Source organism: Leucopleurus acutus, assembly GCF_964270905.1.
Source record: "Leucopleurus acutus genome assembly, chromosome: 8".
Lineage (NCBI taxonomy): Eukaryota > Metazoa > Chordata > Mammalia > Artiodactyla > Delphinidae > Leucopleurus > Leucopleurus acutus.
Genome location: NC_139151.1, coordinates 71872779 through 71895777, shown reverse-complemented (window position 1 = coordinate 71895777; position 22999 = coordinate 71872779). Strand labels below are relative to the sequence as shown.

The window sequence follows — 22999 nt, the reverse complement described above, 5'->3', positions numbered from 1 at the left end:
CCGGAGGAGGCCAAGTCATGGACCGCAATCCCTCTCCGCCGCTGCGGAGTCGGGAGGAGGAGGAGGAGGAGGCGGCGGCCGTGGGGGACTGCATAGGCAGCACGGTCTACAGCAAGCACTGGCTCTTCGGCGTCCTCACCGGGCTCATGCAGGTGCGGAAACTCGTGCCTCGCGGGGGCTCCCTGTACGTTCCCCCAGACCCCCACCCGGCCTCTGGCAGCCCTCTACTGCCGGGGGAGCCGCCGTCCCCACGGCGACCCCCTCCCCAGGCCCCAGCGGCCGGGTCTCACCCTTTGCGTCCTTGCTGTCTCCCGGACCCTAAAACTGCCGTGCGCCGCTCCCTGTGCCCCTCAACACAGAGGGAAGTGTAATGGCAGGGATGCTGGAATGCTTCTAATTAAAATGTTTTACTTTTGAAAATTTTCCAAAAATACGTGACCAGTTTCTGCCCCTCATTCCCACTTTCGTTTCTGAAGCCCAGGTCCTAATTGATCTGTTTCGAGGACTTTCGTTGTAGTAGAATAAATGGTGATTTTGCAGTCAAACAGCCCTGTTGTCAACAGCGCGGCTTGCCCAGCGTGACTTTGGGCAAATCGCCTAACCGATTTCTTTCTCAGTTTCTATAAAGTGGGATAATATTTATATTATTGTATATAGAGTTATTGAGTAGATTGTATAAGATTATAATAGCCATAGAGTGCTTACTATAGTGTTTGCCTCATAGGAGCCTCTCAGTAAATATGAACGTTCTTATGTTTCCCTAATTTTTTTCCTACTTCCAATCACTGTCCTCTCCACTCCACCTTCTACACAGCTGCGAGAATAATCTTAAAAAAAAAAAAAAGCCGTCTATGGGAACTCCTCAGAGTTACCTTTGCCTACAGGAGAAAAATACATATTTCTTAGCTCGGAATCCAGGAATCTTTGCAACTTTTCCAGCTTCATCTGCCCATGACACGCTAAACTGCTTACCATTCCGCACACATGCTAGGCCCTTTCTTAACTCTGAACTCTTGTATTTTCTTCTGTATGCTCTTCTCCCTTCTTCACATGACAAACTTCGATTACTTCTCAAAGATTTAGCTTCAGTATCACCTCCTAAGAGAAGTTGGGGAAAACTTCTCCCAGACGTAGGTCATGGGTCCATCATTTTTGTTCTCACAGCTCTTTGTCCACAATTCAGTTGGATCACTTAGCTTTTTCTGTTGTGATTATCAGTTTATATGTCTTTTCCCCACTGGATCCTAAACTACTTGGAAGTAAGGGATTAAATCTTGTTTATCTTTGTATTTCTACCCAGTGCCTAGCAGTAGTGTTTACCCAAGGTACCCAAGGTACTAATTTCCTTTTTTTTTTTTTTTTTTTTGGCGGCACCGGGTGACATGCGGGGTCTTAGTTCCCCGACCAGGGAATGAACCCGTGGCTGCTGCAGTGGAAACTCGGAGTCCTAACCACTGGACCTCCAGGGAATTCCCCCTTTTTTTTGTTGTGACCTCTAAATGATTATGGGGTAATATTACTTGAGGAGTACTGTGGACAGCCTTTATTCATCTCCTTCCTTTGTGTTTCTGAAGATTGTTAGCCCTGAAAACTCCAAATCCAGCTCAGATCATGAGGAGCAGCAGATGGAGCTTGATGAAGAAATGGAGAATGAAATTTGCAGAGTGTGGGATATGTCAATGGATGAGGTATGGGGTTGGAAATGGAAGTGAAAAGACTGTTGGGTAAGGAGGTAGTGAATGGATTTTTTTTTTTTTTTTTTTTTAGGTTCAGTCCTTAAGTCTCTGGGGAAAAACTTTAATGTCTGTAGTCACTCCTATTTATGGTACAGGGATGAGGTCCCAGGAGCTGTAAATGCTCAACTTTTGTCTTTGAAGGCAGAAAATCTGAGTGTCATTAGATTTGGGCTATGTAGATGGTTCTTATGAATGCTGGAATGCTTGTAGCCCAGGAAAGTTCTGATACTTATCTACCTAAAAAGAACACTGGCCTTATATTTGAGAGCAGGTTAGGAGTTAGGAGACCACTGAGGTACCACAATTAAACTAGAAGAAAGGGACAAGAAGGAATTACATGTATATAATTGCAATAATATTTTAACATTTTGTGTTGTACTCTGTAGCTTGAAAGCATTCTACCTGCTTTCACAGTAACCCTGTGATATAGGTAGTATCCTTATTTTACAGGTAAGAAAAGGGGCAAAAAAAGAGGTTGACTTACATAATCTCTCATTTTATTACTTGGACTTTTGCAGTAGATTTCTGATTAAAATCCTTGTGTTAGTCTCTTTCACCTCCCTCTGTCCTCCACATTGCTACCCAAGGTACCTTTTTCCTAAAACAGATTTACTCATATTAAAATTCTCTCTTAAAATTTGTCAATGGCTACTCATTGTCTTCAACCATTTTTTAAAGCAGCTTTATGAGATATTATTGACACAAAAAATCCTGCATATATTTTGAGGTATAATTGAAGTATAAAAACTGCACATCTTTAAAGTGTACAATTAGAAAAATTTTAATGTATGTATTTGCGCATGAAACCATCACCATAATTAAGACAGAGAGCATGTCTGTCAGCCCCAAAAAGTTTCTTTATGCCCCTTAAGGGTAATCCCAGTATCTCACCCCTCCCTGCTTCTACCCTCTCCAGGCAACTACTGATGGGCTTTCTGTCACTTCAGAGTATTTGCATTTTCTAGAGTTTTGTATAAATGGGATTGCATTCTTTTTTCGGATGAGTCTGGCTCTTTCACTCAGCATCAGTATTTTAGATTCATCCATGTTGTTGTGTATATTTTAAGTTTATTACTTTTTATTGCTGAATGGTATTCCATTATATGTGTATACCATGATTGATTCTTTGATGGATATTTGAGTTGTTTACACTTTATTACAAATAAAGCTTCTGTGAATGTCTGTGTATAAGTATGTATGGATAGATGTTTTCCTTTCTCTTGGGTGAGTACCTAGAGTAGTGTGGCTGGATTATATGGTAGGTGTATGTTTAACTTATAAAGAAAAGATCAAATTATTTTCCAAAGTGTTTTTTACACTTCACGTTGCCACCAGCGGTGTATGAGATACAGTCCAGTTCCAATTTCTTCTCATCCTTAGCAACACTTGGTATGGTTAGTCTTTTTAATTTCAGCCATTCTAATAAGAGTGTTGTGATTCTCACTGTAATTATGATTTAGATCTCCCTAATTACTAATAACAGTGACCATATTTTCCTGTGCTTATTTGCAATCTGTGTATTTTCTTTAGTGCAAGGGGCTGTTTAAATCTTTTGCCCACTTTTTAATTGTGTTCTGTTTTTTTTTTCCTGTAAGTTTTATGATTTTAGGTTTTACTTATAGGTCTGTGATCGATTTTGACTTAATTTTTGTGTTTGATGCAAGGTATGAACTGAATTTCACTTTTTTTTGCCTACGGATAACCAGTTCTAGTTAGTGTGTTTAAAAGACTATTCTTTCTCCACTGAATTACCTTTGCACCTTTGTCAAAAATCAGTTATCCGTACATATACACATGAGTCTATTTCTGGACTTTGTTCTGTTCCATTGATCTATTTGTATCTTTTTGCCAATACCACATTGTTTTGATTACTGTAGCTTTGTAATAAATCTTGAAATTAGGTAGTGTTAATCTCCAACTCTGTTCTTTTTCAAAGTTGTTTTGGTTGTCCTATGTCCTTTGTATTTCCAAATTAACTTTATAATCAATTTGTCAGTTTCTACAAAAAGCCTTCTAGGATTTTGACTGAGATTGAGTTCAATTTATTGATCATTTAGGAAAAGAATTGATAAATTAACAATAATGAGTCTTTTGACCCATGAACAAGTTCTGTCGCTCCATTTGTTTAGGTCTTCTCTAATTTCTTCAGCAAAGTTATGTAGTTTTTAGTATTTAGGTCTTTCACATCTTTTGTCAGTATTTCATATTTTGGGGAGCTATTGTAAATAGTATTTAAAAAAATTTCAGTATATAGATATACATTGATAGTATATAGGTAGTATATAGTATACAATTGATTTTATAGACCTTGGTCTGTCTTGGTAAATGTTCCGTGTTCACTTAAAAAGAATGTGTGTGCTCCTGCTGCTGGTGGGAGTGTCCTGTAAATGTCAATTTGATCAAGTTGGTTGAGAGTATTGTTCATCTTCTCTATACTTTTTCTACAGTTATTAAGAAGCTGTGGTTTTAAAACATTTTTTAAAAGAAACAACCTGTTTTTCAAATGAAATCTTAGTGTGAAATCCTCAAATATCAAATAAACTAGAGCTGCTGTTTGAATGAGATTGTCCGTGGAGGCAGGGTCATGCTCTTGGCTTCCTCTTTGTCCTCTTATGGTAGCTCTTGAAGCACCTCTAGAGAACTGAGCTGCCCACTGATTCACTGGCATAAATTCCCTCCAATGAGACTACATCTCACACATCACTTGCCACTCAGTGCTTCAGCAGGACCAGAGACTTCCAGGTGCTTCCTGCATTTTCATGTACTCATGCTCTGTTCATGCCACTCTGCATGGAATGTCCTCCACCTGCAAGATCTTTCCCACCTTTTATGGCCCACCTCAAATGTCACCTCCCCTGTGATGCCTCCCCAGACACTCCAGGCAGGATTCCTCTCTTTTCTGTGCTCTCATGGAACCTGTTCATTCTATTACATAACACTTATCCTGTTATTCAGTGATTGTTTTGAGCCTGTGTCCTCTGATGGATTTAAGTTCCTCCTCTTAAAAGCTTAATGTCACGTCTTCAGAGATACTTTCTCTGATATAACTAGAATAGCCCCCCTAGTCTTCATTTCTAGCACACACCATCTTGTTTATCTTCTTTGTAGCACTTAGGATTTATGTAGTTTAGTTGTTTATATGTTTGTTTGTTCATCCCTCTAGAATGAAAACTCCACTGAGACTTTACCTATCTTATTCACTGATGTGTCCCCAGAGCCTGAAACAGTGCTTATTACTCAGGTTTTTCAGTAAATGTTTTATGAAGAGGTAATCAATGGATGAATACCTGACAGTTACTATGGTGTGCTGGTTAAGAGTGTGGATTTGATCAGACTCATCTGGGTTCAAATTCTGGCTGTGTTCTCCTACTGATTGTACAGTCTTGGGCAGGTTGCTTAACCTTTTAAAACTGCAGTGTAATGGGGTTAATAATAATTACTTCATAGGATTGTTTGAGAATTAAGTGAGATAGCATGCAAACCACTTCACTGGCCCTGGCATTTAATACTTGTTCAATAAATGTTAATTGCCATTATTGTTATTATTGGCATTGGTATTATTAGGCTACCTAATTATTGATATTATTCCTGCTACTCCAGGAATTATTAACTGTCATTAAATAAATAAATCGCTGCATGCTACAAAGAGTTGCCCACATGACAGACAGCTTGATCACTTAGAGTGGAGAGCACCTGCTGCTTTGACTTTTAATTTGGAGTATGTCTTTGAAATATTCTCTCTGACCATGATCTCTTAATAAGTGCAGTATATCTCTTCCAGTCAACAGTCATGCAGGTTACCCCAATTTCAGCTGCTCTGAAGGATTACTTCCTCTCTCTTTGAGAGCCCTTCGAAGGGCATTTTTCACGTGAGACATATAGCCTGTGTTCTAAGTTAAGGTATTGCGAATACACACCTCAACTTTGGTGAAAATACGAGGCAGTAGACAGCCAGAAACTTAATTTTATCTAGACATTTTACAATCAAATCTCCACAGCTAATTGATTTAGTTTTGGAGCCCACATTTCTAGCGAGATTGGGCCACATGTCCACTCCAGGTTCATTCACCTGTGTGGTGTGTCCCTTTAGGCACTGGGGACCGGGCCAACTCTCTAGGAAGATGTGAAGCTGTCACAGTTACATTGTGATCAGAATTTTTTTCTGTTGAGGATTTTGAAAACAAAAGTTCTGGTTTTGGACATAACCCAATAGGGGTTTTTAATCTGTTTTCTCTATCAAGTTTTAAGCTCTTAGAAGACAGAAATTATGACTTTTACTTTTTTCCCTTATCCTATCTTCTAGCATGATACCTGGTAATCAGCAAATGTGCTTGAATGAGTTAAAGAGAATTCCTGGTGGGTAGAAAGATCATTAAGATAAATACATACAAGGCAGTAAAAGGAGGACGGTCCTTTGGAATATCACAGTTAGTTCAGATTTGTTTATGGGATTGTTCCATTGCCTTGAGACCAGATACCACAGCACTAACATTACTTTTGTCTATTGACACAATTCCTAACCTTGTGGGATTTTTTTCCTTGTGCTTGAAAGGAGGTATATATGGAATTATTATTATTTTTTTATGGTTGCCTGAGCTATGGTGTTTAAGGAGGAATATTCAGCATCCAAGTTAATAATCATTTTTATTTTCAGGATGTGGCTTTGTTTCTCCACGAATTTAATGTTCCTGACATATTTATGGGAATATTGGCCAAATCCAAATGTCCTCGATTAAGAGTAAGTATGTGCATTTCTAAAGCTGCCTCTTTGGAGCAGTAACAGCAGATAGTGCTGGATAGTCTTTCATTTTTCTCACTTTAATGTTCTTGATGGCTACAAATGAGTCTGCAGATGTTTATTGAACATTACCAGGTACTAAGTAATATACTATTTAAAATTATTAGAGTCATAGAATTTTAGATTTGGGCTGGACCAGGGAGATCAATACTTTAATTTAACAGCTATGGACACTAGATAGTCCTAATCATCATTATGCCACTAATATGTGGCTGAACAGGGAACAATGCCCAGACCACCCATTTCTCAGTTTATTGCTTTTTTTTTTTTAAAGTCATAAAATCCTCTATTGCTTAAGCTCAGCCTATTGCTCAAGACTCTTCACAATCTGAATCCAGTTCGTCTTTCTAGCATAAAATGTACCCTCCAGGTAGTCTTCTAATTTAGCATGGCCTGTCTACTCCTCACCTCAGGAGCTTACTATGATTGTTGCCATCTCCGTGCCTTCCTTTGTATGCCTTCCATCCCCTCTCAATATTCACATCTATTTTCCCAAGATGGTACTTTACTTCCAAGCCTTCCTAAATAAGTAAGCTCTCAGTGGCCAGTGATGATAGTGAATGCACCAAAACAATTCTGTACTTCTCATTAAGTCTTCTATGCTTTAGTGCCATTTAGGTTGACATCTGCTAGGTATATTGTGAGTGATTAAATAGCAAATATTTATTAAGTAATTATAATCATGAATAACTGCTATTTACTTAGTATTTCATTTTACTACTCTATGAGGTAAGCATTTATCTCTACTTTGTAAGTAAACAAACTAAGTCTCAGGTTAAGAAATTTGTCCAGGGTCGTACAACTAGGAAAGAATGGAGCTGGGATTTGAGCCTAGCCTGCCTTACTTCAGTGTAACCACTGTACTGTAGTGTCTCTCTTTGTTTGAAATTATGAAGTGAAGAATTCTGTAGTATATTTTTACAAATTGAATGTTGAATTAAAATTTTATTTAAGTACAATGCTCCACCTGAGTTGGGGCCTCATGAACCAATGAACCACTTTTTCCTTGAGTTGTTATGTTAATATAAAGATTTGACAGTTATATGATTTTCTCCTGGAGTTTTCTAACTTAGGTACACTGACTCACGATTAATACTTAAAAAAAATAAGCTAATTTTAAGAAAATAAGAATTGCTCCTTTCAGGAGTTAGTCCTATTGTTGTATATGTCTGTGAACCATAGCCTGTCTGTGACAGCGATTCTCAGCTGTGGCCACAAGTTAGAATCACCTAGGATGTGGGCTTTCCAACTTCAGTATGTCCCAGAATCACTGATTACTGAGTCCACCCCCAGAGTTTCTGATCCGGTAGTTTTGGGGTAGGATTGAGGAGTTCTAACAAGTTTGCAGTGATGTTATGGTTTTGACCATATGGTTTTGACCAGCACCAAGGCCCAAACTTTGAGAAGCTTTGAGAAGCTTTGCCCTAGGGAACTTTTATAAATCCCAAGTCAGGCCATTCTCAGATCGATTAAAATAGTCTCTCCAAGTGTGGGACTCCAGACAGCTTTTAAAGTCCCCCCAGGTTATTTCAGTGAGTAGCTGAGACTGAAAAACTTGATCTTTGATTGGAAGTTCAATTATTCCCTCTTTAGTTTTTAGGGGAAATGTATCTCTTCTGGCCATATTCTCTTTTACTCTTTTCCCAGCATTTGACCACCCACATTTTACTGAAACTCTTTACTCCTATAGCTTTGGTGCCACCTCACTCTCCTGGTCTCTAACCTGTCCAGTCACTTCTCTGTTACTTTTTTTTTTTGACTTTTTATTGATACTTTCTGCCTGTGCTGAGTGTGGACTCCTTTTAAGGTGTAGACTCAGATCCCTGTCCTCTTTATATTCACTTCCTTGGTGAGTTCATCCACTCTTTACACCTTTGGGGGTAAATCTTCCCTGTGGGATCAAAGCTACGACCTCCTTTCTGATTTCAGGTGCTATATCTCTAACTTTCTTGAGGCATTCTTTATTTGCATGTTGCATTTTCCAATCCAAAAGTCCGTATGTCCTAACTCAGTGTTTGTCGCACTTATCCAATCATATAAATCATATGATGTGCTTGGTAAACAACTTCCCGGACTGTACCCTGGAGATTCTGATTCAGTAGCTCTGAGATGGGACTTGGAAATTGGTATTTTTAACACACCCCCTGAGTGATATTTGTGTTTGAGCAAGTTTGGAAACACTATCCTAACTGAACTCATTGTGTTCTTTCCTATGCTTTCTTTTCCAATTTTTTTGTCAATGGAACCAATCTCTCCTACTGGAGAAATGAAACAACTGGAAACCTAGGAGTTATGTTCAACTGCTTTCTCCCTTTACTCCCATCAAATTATTCTGCTTTCACCTTGAGTCTTTCTCAGCGTCATTCCTTTCCATGCCTGCCATCACCACCCTCATCTTCCTTTACTTGATTTCAGAGATGCAGTGTGATATGGTGAAATGCTCAGGCTCTGGAGCTGTGTTATTTCCTAGTTGGAGATCTTCAGCAAGTTGTTTAACTTCTCTGTGATTTGGTTTCCTCATCTGAAAAATGGGGATAATAATGGTACATACCTCATAAATTATTGTATGAAATGTTATGTGGAAAGTGCTTAGGGTAGTGCCTGGGTGTAGTAAGTGCTAAATAAACATTAGCTGTTACTACTGAGGTTATGAACTTCTTTTAAAGTTTTTTCACTATCATTTTGCTTCCAGAATAATCTACCTAAAATAACATTGCAGTATGTTGACCCCTTCCTTGAGGACCTTCATGTCTCCAAATAACCTACTAAATTAAGTAGGCATTTAGGGCCCTTAATCCTGATCCTTTTTACCTGCTGTCTTTATCTCATGCTCTCCTCCCACTGTGTGCTACTAATAACTGCGTACTGATATGGGCAGCTTTCTGTATTAGCCTTTGTCCACTCTACATTAGTCCCTTCCTGCCTTTGCTGATACTTTCCCCCATGTTTGAATGTCTGTCTTCTTGTTTGTATATCTAAATCCTACCAATCATTTATGACTCAGTTCATCCGTAAGATTTCTTATTCCGTAACTCCTGCCTGCCTTGGATCTTTCTTTTTCTTATGTCTTTCATCTCCTCTCAAATACTACTGGAAACTTGTCAGATTAGGATGCAGACAGTATACTTCTGTATGCTGCCTCTCCTTCTTTTCTCTCCCCAAACTTGGCTCAGTGAAAGTTTTTTTTTCAAGTTGTTATTTTTGTATATGTGTCTTTTACCTCAGAGCGACTGTGACCTGTGAAATTTGATTTGGCAGGAAATCTGTGTGGGAATTTTAGGTAATATGGCCTGTTTCCAGGAGATATGTGTGTCCATCAGCAGTGATAAAAATCTTGGGTAAGTTTTATTACATAATAATTATGTTTTTAAAAAATAGGTTCATATTTTATATCCCTAAGGAAATCCTAATACATAGGACAGATAGGGAAACATTATGAAATGTAGTACTTCCTTTCTCCTGATGAGCAGTCTCCAGGAACTTCATTGTGTGTTGATGATGGCTGGGGACTTGCGTGCTATTTATGGACATGGTTCAGGATTTAGGCCTGTTTTCTGTATTGGTTGCCAAGGGGCCTGAATCGTCAGCAGGTGGTAAACCACATGGGATAAGAACCAGTGGGGCAGAGCTTGGAGATGGAGGCACCTGACCAGAGTCCAAAACAGTTTAGGCTCAGGGAATCCAAAGTCTCAGAGCTAGAGTCTGGAAAAACTAGACTTGTTGACCAGTGTCACCCTGACACTGGTCAACAAGTCAGTTCTGACTTAGATGGTGGTGATGGGGGACTTGCCAAGAGACTAGAGGGTACAGCGTGGCCCTTGTGATTCAAACGCTCTCATACTTCTGCTTGGAGGCCAGTTCTCTTCTACATGTAGGAAGTTTTGGGCAGAGGATTTCTAAGGTGGAAACCCCGGTGGTTATTTTAAGAGGTCTGAGAACACCCTGGAATTATATGCTACATTTTATGAGTATATTCATTTTCTAGGCAGAGGGTTTATGGCTGTTAATCAGAATCTCAAAGAAATTTGTGTCCACAATAGGTTAAGAAAACTCTTCTAGGCGGTTATTTTCAACAAGGGCTGTAGGGTTTAACACAGGATTCAAGTACCTGGGGCTCTAAAATAGAGGTTATTACCTCTTCTAGGTGTGAAAGGACTTTAAGATCCTAGTTTAAAGTATTTATTCTTCCGTAACGTATAATCATTCATGCAATAAGTGACTCAGGATTATGTTTGGTCTCTAGTGATCCCTATTAAAAATCTGTGAATGAGTAATATTGACAAGTTTTATGAACTTAATTAAATGCATATCTTAAAATTAATATGAAACAGTATACCTTGCTGATGAGATATAAATTTGCTCAACCACTTTGGAACAGTTGGGCATTACCTAGTCATATCAGAAGGTACACATATGCGGTGACCCAGTGATGTCACTCATAGGTATATGGTAAGAGAAACCGTGCACACATATATCAGTATACTCATATGAAAAGTATTATAAGACTATTGCTTGAAACCCTCAAATTGGAATCAACCCAAATGTTCATCAGTAGTAGGCTGGAAGAATAAATGGTGTTATATTCATACAATGAAATGTTCTGCAGCAATGAATCTGCAGCTACTGGAACAAGATGGGTAGATCTTAAAGACATGGTGTTGGGCCAAAGAACTCAGACTCAAAAGAATACATACAATATAATTTCTTTCATACAAAGTTCAAAACCAAGATATATAAAATGAACTATAGAGTAAGCCAAGAAAATGATTGCTGGATAAGTCTGGATAGTAGTCATTTCTAGGTGGGAAAGAGAATTGTGATTTGTAAGGGACACACAAGGGCTACAGAGATGCAGCTCTGTTCTTTTTCTTGCTTTATAATTATTCACTAAGTATAGATTTGTATCTTACAGGTTTTTATGTGTATATGCTATATTTCACAATTAAAATGTTTAAAAAGTTAAATAAAAACTTATTTAAGTTTTTATAAATAAAAGTTAAGGTTGAGGTCCAGATTTTTTGGCTTGGATATTTGAAATGAGAGAAGTGAGGCATATTGGGTTGACATTTTGTTTTTGTAGCCAGGTACTATTGTACTGTTTGTGTGATTCAGACCCTCCTACTCTGCTGGAAACAAGCAGGTATGCTCTCTTCTTTTTATGGGTTCTATATACTTACCCCTAAGGGAAACTCGGAAAATGGAGTTGCTCTTTCACTCTTGAATTTCCTTTACTGTTTTAGAAAGATAGATACTAAGCTCACATTTATCACGTAGGTTGTTGCTTACTTGCCTTTCCCAGACAGAAGTGGCCGTTGTCTGGGTTGAAAGAATCCGAGAACATCCAGCTATTTATGATAGCATTTGCTTCATCATGTCAAGTTCAACAAATGGTAAGTCACCATGTAATGTAGAAAAAAATATTTTTTAAATTATATTTAATTGTTAGGAAACCAGGTAACTATTTATGGAGGTCAATTAAAGACTAAGTGTTAGGTGAGAAGGTATTTCAATGCAGGATATGAAGTTTCTCAAACTCTCAGGATACTGATAAATCCCCCACGTAAAAATGACGGAAGCCAAGCAAATTTAAACAGAGGAGGTAAGCAAATTGCCCTTGGAATAAGTAATGCTTTGGCAAGATTTGGCTTTCTTGGAATAGTTTTAAGAATTTCGATTAGACTTACTACTTTAAAAATTTTGTTTCTTATTTCAATATCTCTTTTATTCTCTGCAGTTGACTTGCTGGTGAAGGTCGGGGAGGTTGTGGACAAGCTCTTTGATTTGGATGAGAAGCTAATGTTGGAATGGATTAGAAATGGGGCTGTTCAGCCTCTGGACCAACCCCAGGAAGATTCTGAACAGCAGCCAGTGTTTCGAATTGTGCCCTGTGTACTTGAAGCTGCCAAACAAGTACGGTAGGTGAACTCTTTTGTGCAAAATGTTCTGGGAAAATCCAGTTGCTAGAAGTATCCTTAGATATGTCTTTTTTTTTGGCGGTACGCGGGCATCTCACTGTTGTGGCCTCTCCCGTTGCGGAGCACAAGCTCCGGACGGGCAGGCTCAGCGGCCATGGCTCACGGGCCTAGCCGCTCCGCGGCATGTGGGATCTTCCTGGACCGGGGCACGAACCCACGTCCCCTGCATCGGCAGGCGGACTCTCAACCACTGCGCCACCAGGGAAGCCCAGATATGTCTTTTTAGTTTCCTTTCAATAGGATGAGTAGCACATAGCTGATCTGTGTCAGGTTTGATTCACTACTGATATTGGTAACAATATATTTGCTCTTTGCAAGAATCATAATGGTTGCAAAATACTTGTTCTAATATTACTTAGCAGTAGGCTATTGTTCAGCATTAATTATGGTTACTGTTTTAAAATCTTCTGCAGTTTCGTATAATTTATATCAAATGGAAAAGATTTTCTTTGTGCTTTATTTTCCACTGGTCATGTGACAACTTCTTCAGTTAATGTCAGACCACTTGTTTTCTTGCTCCTTGTGTGTATGTGCCAGTCTTGGATAAGTGACTGGCTTTTGGGCTCTGATGTCTTCCCAAGAGTGATTACTAGGTGTTGTAGGTCATTGAAGCTGTTTATTGCTAGTCACTAGAACATTAATTTATGAATTGATCTGCTTATTGGTCAACTGTGCATTCTTAGTGCTTTATAATCCACATTTTTTTTTTTTTTTGGCTGTGCTGCGCGGCTTGTGGCATCTTAGTTCCCCAACCACGGATTGAACCTGGGCCCTCAGCAGTGGAAGCATGGAGTCCTAACCACTGGACCACCAGAGGATTCCCTATAACTCATATTAAAACCTTTTAATTTTATGTCCTTTATCCAAGTGAGCATTAAACTCATCATCTTTCCCCCAAACCTGCTTCTTCCGTATTCTCAATCTCAGTAAATGATGTAATCATTATTCCATTTGGATAATGTGGGAGAAACGTGGAAGCCATTACCGATACTTCCCCATCCCAGTCTTTTCCCATGGCTAGTCAACCTCCAATCCTTCTTCCTGACTTTTTCTGGGACTCCATCTGTGCCACCACCAGGCCACTGTCTCTTACCTGGACGGCTACAACATTCTCTGAGTTCCCAGCCTCAAGACTAGCTCCTTCCAAGCCTAGACTGTAGAGCTGTTTTTCTAGAACGTACGCTGGTCATCTCACTTTCATCCTTCAAACACTTCAGTTGCCTTCCTTAGGATGAGGTCCAGATTTTTATGGCTTATAAGGCCCTGTACTGTGATTCTCCATCCTTATTCCTTGTCTTCTGTTTCAACTGTATGAAATTGCCTTCATTTCTTCAACTGAACCAAGCTCTCTCGAAACCAAGCCATTGCACACCATGTTGTCTCTGCCTCCAGCATTTCTTTGCCCCTTTGGGTTTCTGTGTAGCCATTTCTCTTATGATACATTCCCTGATTCTCCAAACTAAATTAAATCTGCTTGCTTTGTGGTCCTCTAGCACCTTGGACTTCTGCTAGTGCTACATTCATATTACTTTACTGTTATTACCCCTTTAATTATTGTCTTTCATTTTAGACAGTAAATTTCATGAAGGTATGGACGTTTTATATATCTCTGTTTTCCCAGCCCCTAACATAGTGCCTGCAAACTATAGGCACTTAAATATTTGCTGAACCATCTTTTAATTGTTCACTATCTTTTTCACTTAATTGTGTGGTTGAAGAACTAAGATTGTGAGTTTCTAGGAATCCAAACTGTTGATCACAAAAATTATACTTATCTGGTTTTAGTATTCTCAACGTGGGAGCTAAGATAATCCTATGAAGTTTTAAGAACATCATTATTGTCAGTGCTTGGTGCAGTGAGCCTTACATTCATTCCATAAAAGTCTCAGTCATTTTTTGTCCTGATTATGCAAGTAAGCCAGAATGGTGAAGTATCACTTGATAGGTTTCTGCATTGTTACTTTCATGGGACAGGGCCAAAAAGAATTTTTACTTCTTGTCCTGTGTGTGTTGATTGTACTACATAATATTTGTTTTTTGACTGATTTCCCCATCAGAATGTAAGCTCTGGTGAACACAGAGACTTTGTTCTGTTCCCTGTTTTATCCTTAGCATATAGGGCAGTGCCTAGTACAGAGTGATAAATATTTGTTGAATAAATGATTGATTACAGTCCCATAGACAGTAAAGTTGATTGAGTTTTTGCTTTTTGTATTTAGTTCTGAAAATCCAGAAGGGCTCGATGTTTACATGCATATCTTACAGCTGCTGACTACAGTGGATGATGGAATTCAAGCAATTGGTAAGATGTTGTATGGGGAAGCATGATAGTTACTCATTTAATTGTTTTCTGTTTTTGAATTACTACTTCCTTCATCATTTTTATTAAGTACGGTGTCCTGATGCTGGAAAAGACACTTGGAATTTACTTTTTGACCTGGTGTGCCATGAATTCTGCCAGTCTGATGATCCACCCATCATACTTCAAGAACAGAAAACAGTGCTAGCCTCTGTTTTTTCAGTGTTGTCCGCCATCTATGCCTCACAGGCTGAACAGGAGTATCTAAAGACAGGAAAAGGCAAGTATAATTTTAGTTCACTAAATTAAATTTTAGTCTATCAGATGTGTTTGCTGTTCATTTTATTTCTTTCTCCCATCTTTTTAGTGCTATTTTAGCCCCTTGAATACAAAAACATCACATGCCCAATACAAAAAAAATTATAAAAGGAAGCCTAGTGCTTGTAATCTGATCATTCAGAGATAACTACTATACACTCACATCTGTACGTATTTTTTTGCCTGTTTTTTAGGCAACTTTTTTCATTTATAAGTATAAATGAATATTTTCCTATGTAAACAAATGGTCTTTCACAATGATTTTTATGACTGATACAGTTAAATCCGTGAACCATCTAGAATTTATTCTGGTGTTACACGTGAGGTATGGTTTCAAGTTTTTTCCAGATACCCAGCTGTCTCAACGTTACTGAGTAAGTAAACCAGTTTACCGACACAGATTTGAATTTTCATCATTACTATGTTTTATATTTCCCTATATATTTTATTCAGTTCCATTGCTCTATTCATGTATCAGTAGCCACAGTGTTTTAATTATTAAAGCTTTATATTTTGATACCTAGTAGGGCTAGTACTCCTGCATTCTACTTTTTCAGAATGTTTTTGACTGTTATTATTCTTTTTTTTTAACACTGAATTAGATTGACAGTTTCCAAAAACAAAACCAAAAAATCTTCCTGATTTTTTTATTGACATCATGTTAAATTTGTAGAGTATCCAAGAACATGTGCTTTTCCATTTGTTCAAGTCTTATTTTATGTCTCTCAGCAATGTTTTATGATTTTCTTCATACAGATCTTACATATTTCTTGTTAGGTTTATTGCTAGATATTTTATCTTATGGATTGCTGTTGTCTATGGTATCTTTTCTTCCATTGATTATTCTTGTTGGAATATGTGAAGACTGTTGGTTTCTGTGTATTATGTTAATGTTGCATCTAGTAACCTTACTGAATTCTCTTACTGTTTTTAATGGTTGTTCCAGTGGTAATCTTGGACTTTATCTAATACTACTTTGGGTTTAACTTAGATATGTCTTATCACTTTTTTACCTCTTCTTTCTTTTATTTAATGGGTTGCCTTGGACCTCTGGGGTTAAGTAATAATGGTGATCCTTGCCTTTTTCCTGACTTTACTGGCCATGATTCTAGAGGTTCATCATTAGTCATGATTCTATTTTGGGCTTAAGCTATTTATGTTGTACCATTTGAGGAGATATTAATCTATTTCTATTTTATAAAGAGTTTTTTAATCAAAAAAATGATGACTGTTTTCAAGTGTCTTCTCTGCATTTATGGATGTTACCTCACTGAGAAGGTGACATTGAGTACAAACCTGAGGGAAGTAATGGAGTGAGTCATGTGAATACTTGGGGAGAAAAGCATTCCAGACAGAGAGAACGACGAGTATAAAAGCCCTGAATTAGAAGTGTGCCTGGTATATTTGAGGAAGAGCAGTGAAGCCCTGTATGGCTGGGGCGGTTTCAGCCTGGGTAAGAGGAATGTAACCTGGGGCCAGAGAGGCAACAGGGGCTAGAGTGTAGAGGGCCTGGTTTTGCCTTTTACTTGGAATGAGTTAGGGAGCTGTGGAGGGTTTTAAGCAGAGGATGGACAGACAGGAGCCAACTTTAATAGGCTCTCTTTGGCAGACATGTTGATGAGAAATGCAGGGGGAGGGCAAGGGTACAAAAGGGAGACTAGTTAGGAGGCTGCTGTGACCTTGAGGCAAGAGATAGTATAACTTGGATTAAGGTGGTAACAGGGGCCGTTGTGGGGAAAAATAATCAGATTCTGATCACTTTTAAGTAATGCCAACAGGATTTGCTGACTGATAGGATGAGGAGGGTGAGAAAAGTCAAGCTATGTCTGGCATTTTTGTCCAGGAGAGTTGCCATTTACTAAGATAGGAAAGAGTGGTGTTTTAAACATGATAAGTTTGAGATGTCTACTCAGTGTTCAGCTGGAGCTGTTGAGCTTACAGTCTTAGTCTGGAGCTGAGGAGAGAGGCCTGAGCTAGACTATAAATGTTGGAGGTGTCAGTTGTTATGCTGATTACTTCTTCCACAACCTTAGTTATTTCTATCGATTTGATTTGATGTGGAAAGAGAGGAAAATTAATATTTTTTACTGCCAATATTTTGTCCTTTTCTTTTTATCATTTGTAGTTCTTAATGAATGTTGATGGCATGTTATTTGGTATATAGGCATTCATTATAGTTTGCCCATAATGCTTTTTTTTTTTTTTTGGCTTAAATCCTTTTATATCAGATACAAAGGCCACATCCCCTGTTTTCCTTTTGTTTGCATTTGCCCCTAATACCTTTGTCTATCTTACTCTTTTCAACCTTTCTAAATACTTCGTTTTAGGTGTTTTGATTTCTTTTTAATAGATGAGTTAAACTCATTTAAATGTAGTTATAGTTATGTTTGATCTGAATGCTGTCGTATTATATTTTTCATTATGTATATTTATATTGAAATACCTCAATATATAATTTATTTGCTTTGTGAGTATTTCTGGCATTTAGTAAGGGTTGTATTTTGGGTCTAGTGGTTACCTTTATAACTGGCTCAAAATATAATTATAACTGCCCCTCCCCCATTTTTTTAATCCTTAATATCTGATAACTTAAAACATATATCTCAGTGTTGACTATTCCTTATCAATTTTCCCTGGTACTTTCAAATTTAAGTCTTGGGGGATGAGGGGCTGTTCCAGAATTATATTTTCAGATATTTATTCTTTTTCATCATTTTGGGTTTCTTCTTCAATCTGTTATTTATTTGCTTATTTGGGAGTATAAAAGTGTAAGCCTCTTGAAGTCTGAGGCCTTGATGATCTTGTTTACCACCATATCTGCAATACCTAAAATACAGTGTCTAGCAATAGTAGGTGTTCAGTACATGTGCAGGAATGAATGAATGAATGAATGGTAACCAAATTTAACTGGCTGATGCCATGCCTCTTGATTTGTTTGTACAGTAGATCTTCCTCTAATTGACAGCCTGATTCGTGTCTTACAAAATATGAAACATTGTCAGAAGAAACCAGAGAACTCAGCAGAGTCTAACACAGAAGAAACTAAAAAGTCTGATTTAACCCAGGGTGACTTCCACTTGAAAATCTTGAAGGATATTTCATGTGAATTTCTGTCTAATATTTTCCAAGTTTTAACAAAGGTAGGAAAGAAGTACTAATGCTTTCTTCAGTAAAAGAAAGTATGGATTGCTTACTGCTCCAAATTTTATTATTAGTGTTTTTATTTTTTAATTTTACATAAATTTGGGAAAATAGAGAAAGAAAAAACTTATAAGTTTATACTCTTAAACTAACAGCTGATGTAGTTTGGTATATTTATTTTTGTGTTTTTCATATACTTATCACCAGTATATACAATTTTTGGAGGCTGCTCTTTTCACATAACATTACAAGCACTTTTCCTGACTCCTGATCAATACACTGAAAGATTTTTCACTGAGAGCCAGTTTGTTTAATACCCAATTTGCCAAAAAATCAATTTTCAAAATTTACTGTAAACTTGTTATAAGGAGTATTCTTCCTGAATATGTGCAGGATTATTAACGTATTCTTTCTTTGAGCATATTCTTTCTATCCATATATTTTAGGAAAAATATATTTATGAATACAACTATGAAGAATATATTCATATTCATTGACTTTTTTAAGAAGAATATTCCTTAAAACAAGCTTCAGTTATTCTGGTGATTTGTATTTTTGGTGAATTATCTTGCTTCCCTTCTCCTGATTTGGGATTATTACCTTAGCCTAGGTTTTCAGAAGTTAGATTGCTGGTTTCGACATGATAAATGTGAAGCTGACTGAGGCATAAATGGCTACATATTGCCAGAATGCTTTTGACATGTGAAAATATTGGTTTTACTTGATCCTTATTATTGTATATTATAATTTTTATATCAAGTAAAATTCAACAGGTGATAAATTGTGCCTTGTTTTTTTTATTTAATTTTTTGATGTTTTATTTATTTATTTTTGGCTGTGTTGGGTCTTCGTTGCTGCGTGTGGGCTTCCTCTAGCTTCAGCAAGTGGGGGCTACTCTTTGTTGAGGTGCGTGGGCTTCTCATTGCGGTGGCTTTTTTTGTTGCGGAGCACAGGCTCTAGGCGTGTGGGCTTCAGTAGTTGTGGCACGCGGGCTCAGTAGTTGCTCATGGGTTCTAGAGTGCAGGTTTAGTAGTTGTGGCACACGGCCTTAGTTGCTCCACGGCATGTGGGACCTTCCTGGACCAGGGCTTGAACCCGTGTCCCCTGCATTGGCAGGTGGATTCTTAGCCACTGTGCCACCAGGGAAGCCCCAAATTGTGCCTTATTTTGATTTGCATTTTTATTATTAGTGAGATTGAATATATTTCCATATATTTGTATATTATTTGTGTTTCCTGCTTTATAAACTTACCCATTTTGATTGTTTATATGAATTCCTTGGGTAATTCTATATCTGTATCTTTTGCATATTCATTGCAAGTATTTTTCCCATTGCTTGTTGTTGCTTTTGTTGTTTTGGAGGGAGGGATGTAGATGTTTCTTAATATTTATGTGGTAGGAATATAGGTGGAAAGTGGGCTGAGAATAAACCAGAGATATGTCTTGAAAATTCTGATATGCCACTTATTGGAATTTGGACTTAATCTTGAGGAAACTGAGGAGCTACTAGAGATTTTTTTTAAGCATCAAGTGATGTGATCTGTTTAGAAAGATTACTCCAAAAGCAATGGAGAGAGAGGATTAGAGCGAGTTGAGGCTAGAAGTCAGGAGACCAACCAACAGGCTCTTGTGGCTGGTGATCTTCAAGAATAATCTGAAGAAGAATGAAAGCTTAGACAGTGGAAGAGTGGATGGAGAGGAGAAGTGGGATGAGAGAGATTTAGTAGAGTAGAATTAAACACTTAGGGGGAGCGGCGAGCAGCAGAGGAGGAAGTCTTGGCTGTACCCCACATTTTTGGTTTGTGCAGCAGGCTGGGTGGCTGGTGGTACCTTCACCAAAATAAGGGCTGCAGTGGAGCACGTGTTGGGGTTACACAAGGAGGAATGATGGTGGGTTTAGTTTGGGACATTTGAAACCCATGTAGGATCAGTAGGGAATTGTAAATACTGGTTTGTATTTACTCACGAGGTATAGCTTTAGAAATTTTCCTTTTTTGACATCAGATCTTTTTGTTTGTTTGTTTTAGGAGACTGTAGCTCAGGGACTAAAGGAGGGCCAATTAAGCAAACGAAAGTGTTCCTGTGCATTTGAAAACCTTCTTCCTCTCTATAACCCTGTGGTGAGTATGAGTAAATGTATAGGTGGCTGAGTTTCAGGAGATTGCTGAGTAAAATGTTTTAAGTAAGCACTTGATCTTTGAGGGCTTTGTCAGAAAAGATAGTGTGTATAATGCGCATGACTTAATGCCTTTGTCAGATAGTGACTGTTGGATGATTCGTGGCACTAGCCTGAGTAACAGTTTAAATTTTAAGAGAAAGGAATCAACACTGAATTTATAGTACCCCTTTGTGTTATAGCATATATATTAACCAAAAATAAGATTCTTAGGTAGGTACAGTCAGTAGGTTTTTATGGTCCTTCAAATTACATTGCATTTGCTACCATTAGAGGCAATTTCAAAATAACTTTTCTTAGGAAAATGAAGTATGGGGGTGGGTTGAATGAGGGGGTGGGTCACCAAGGAGGATGATAATACAACTCGGGTAATGGACCCTCAAGGGGAATCAGTAGGAGGATAAATACTACTTTAAAAGAACACAAATGGAAAGGGCTAGTCATTTCCTTGAGGTTTCAGAGACCATCCAGGAAGTACTATTATTGTCATCTGACAAGCTGTCCACATTTCTTTTCCATTGGACTGTTTAGAAAATATAGGTAGAACATTTTTACAGACAATAGTCAGTATCTTAAAACATCTTTTCCTCTACTTATGTTTATTTGGTTCTTTTGTTTGACTCACAGGTAGAAGACTTCCTCAAAATCCTACGTGAGGTTGATAAGACCCTTGCTGGCAACCTGGAGGAAAGCTTCCCAAGTTTGAAGGTTCAGACTTAAAAACTATTGGAATTCCTCTGCTGAAGAAATGAACTCTATTTTCCTTGCTGACAGTTGAAATTGACAAACAGGAAATATTAGACTATAATTGTTCGGTATTATACTCATGCCCTTCTCCTCCAGCATTTTTGTTTGGCATTGGAATCTAGTTTCACTACCATCAAACATCATCTCCCCCCACGCCGCTTCTTTTTTGTATTGGTTGTGCAGTGTTTTGTCTTCTTCAGGTAAAGAAGACAAAATACAAGCTTATCATTGAGGTTCTTTTTTTAATATTTGAGGGGTTGGTGAGGATTTTCTTTGTAACTCTTAATTTGATTTTTTAATTTGATTTTTTTGAAAGTATCCCTGCTGAAAAGAATTGAACTATAAAATTAAAATTGTACCGATTAAACTCTAATTGGTAGGTTTACTTTACGTGTATTGTATGTCTTTGGTGATGACCTTATCCACAGGTTGAACGTGACTTTAATGTGAGCTTTCAAAGGCACCGATGAAATCACTCCTACCTGCTAGCCAGTGCTAAAAATTCCACTCTTGTTATCTCTTGAAGCTTAAGGTTAAGATGCAAATAACCCTGTAAGAGTAACACTCCAAGTTATTGTCATGTTTACCTCAGTGCATAAATTCACATTCTGTTTTCCTGAGAGCACATTTTAAAAGGGGGAGCACAAGGATCTTGAGTTTCTGAGCAAGAGTGCCTCGCAGAGTGGGTAAGTTACAGAGGGAGAAAAAGGATACATCATGGGGAGGCTAGGGATGTCCAGGTTATTTTCTACTTCCCACTTCTGTCTTGAACCTGCCTTATTTACTTGTTACTTCTTGCTATTGTAACATTATGAGGTGGTACATATTTTCATAGTACTTTGATATGTTTGAAAACTTCCTAAATCTATGAATTATAATAAATAGTTTTTTTTAAAAAAGTGAGCAGTATTAAAATTTTTTTAATGCTACACGGTTTGAAGAATTTACCAAAATATTTTAGTGTTTGCATCAGTTACAGTGATATTTTAAAATGGTGCTTTCTCCAGAAGCAGAAATATGAAATTTGGAATTTTATGTACAAATGAAATTGAAACTTATTCTTCCCCCATACTTTTTTGCAGAGGAGGGAAGAAATTACAAGAGGAAATTCAGTGAGCATTTGTTAAATGTGTCAATCTATTTCTAATTAAATTTGAGTTTGATTTTTGAGGTATTTAAACCACTTAAGACAGACACAGAAGATATGTTTTCTCTCTGCCTTTTTTTAAATTCCCTGCGGTTAATGGGATATAGCTAAATTGTTCTCTTGGCTGATCCGACTTTCAAGATCAAAAGACGTTTTCCACTCTCTCTCGAACATTTCTCTTGCCTTGCTTTGAATTAGTTCCCCTGAATAACTTCGGCATGTAAGTGGAAAAAAGTTTGAAAACCATTTCTCTTGTATACTTCTTAAATGAAGCATATTGGTAGAAACCAACCATAGACATTAAGAAGCAACCTGTGTTTAGGGTTCAGAAAATCTTAAGTGCATGAACTGTTGAACCACGTTTTCTATGCTGCAGGACTGGGCTATAGTGATGCTGGTTCTGACAGTTAACTGTGAATTTGAATAAATTGAAGAAAAAGAATATTGGGGTTATAGATTATCTTGCCTGTTTTAAATAGTATTTTTTAAAAAGCTCATCAATATCCTTTTTTAGAAAAAAATAGATCTATATTAATTTAGAACTCATCTCTGTATTCTCCTTGAGAATATGTTGTCGTTTTACCACTTTGCAACTCCTCTTCTCTGCTCCTGGCAAAAGTTTTAAGAAGGAAAAAAATAGGTAAACACCCCTCTTGAATTAG

The 22999-nt window shown here is 37.7% G+C and overlaps 1 protein-coding gene across 1 annotated transcript; it reads left to right on the top strand.

Annotated features, from left to right (window-relative positions):
- On the top strand, positions 1–22683 carry SAAL1 (serum amyloid A like 1). Its single transcript, XM_082845755.1, has 12 exons — positions 1–152; positions 1575–1688; positions 6391–6474; positions 9793–9872; positions 11615–11674; positions 11809–11924; positions 12269–12449; positions 14729–14811; positions 14900–15088; positions 18070–18266; positions 20295–20387; positions 21071–22683. Exons 1-12 carry the CDS (start codon positions 18–20, stop codon positions 21161–21163), a joined length of 1425 nt encoding a protein of 474 aa, XP_082701881.1. The 5' UTR covers positions 1–17; the 3' UTR covers positions 21164–22683.
- The last annotated feature ends 316 nt before the right edge of the window (positions 22684–22999 follow it).

What these genes read in the sequence shown, in the direction of transcription:
- SAAL1 (XM_082845755.1), top strand. Translation starts at nt 18, where the DNA reads ATGGACCGCAATCCCTCTCCGCCGCTGCGGAGTCGGGAGGAGGAGGAG. An exon ending in TCCTCACCGGGCTCATGCAG is followed by an intron (nt 153 to 1,574) that starts GTGCGGAAACTC and finishes GTGTTTCTGAAG; the next exon opens with ATTGTTAGCCCTGAAAACTC. An exon ending in CATGTCAAGTTCAACAAATG is followed by an intron (nt 11,925 to 12,268) that starts GTAAGTCACCAT and finishes TATTCTCTGCAG; the next exon opens with TTGACTTGCTGGTGAAGGTC.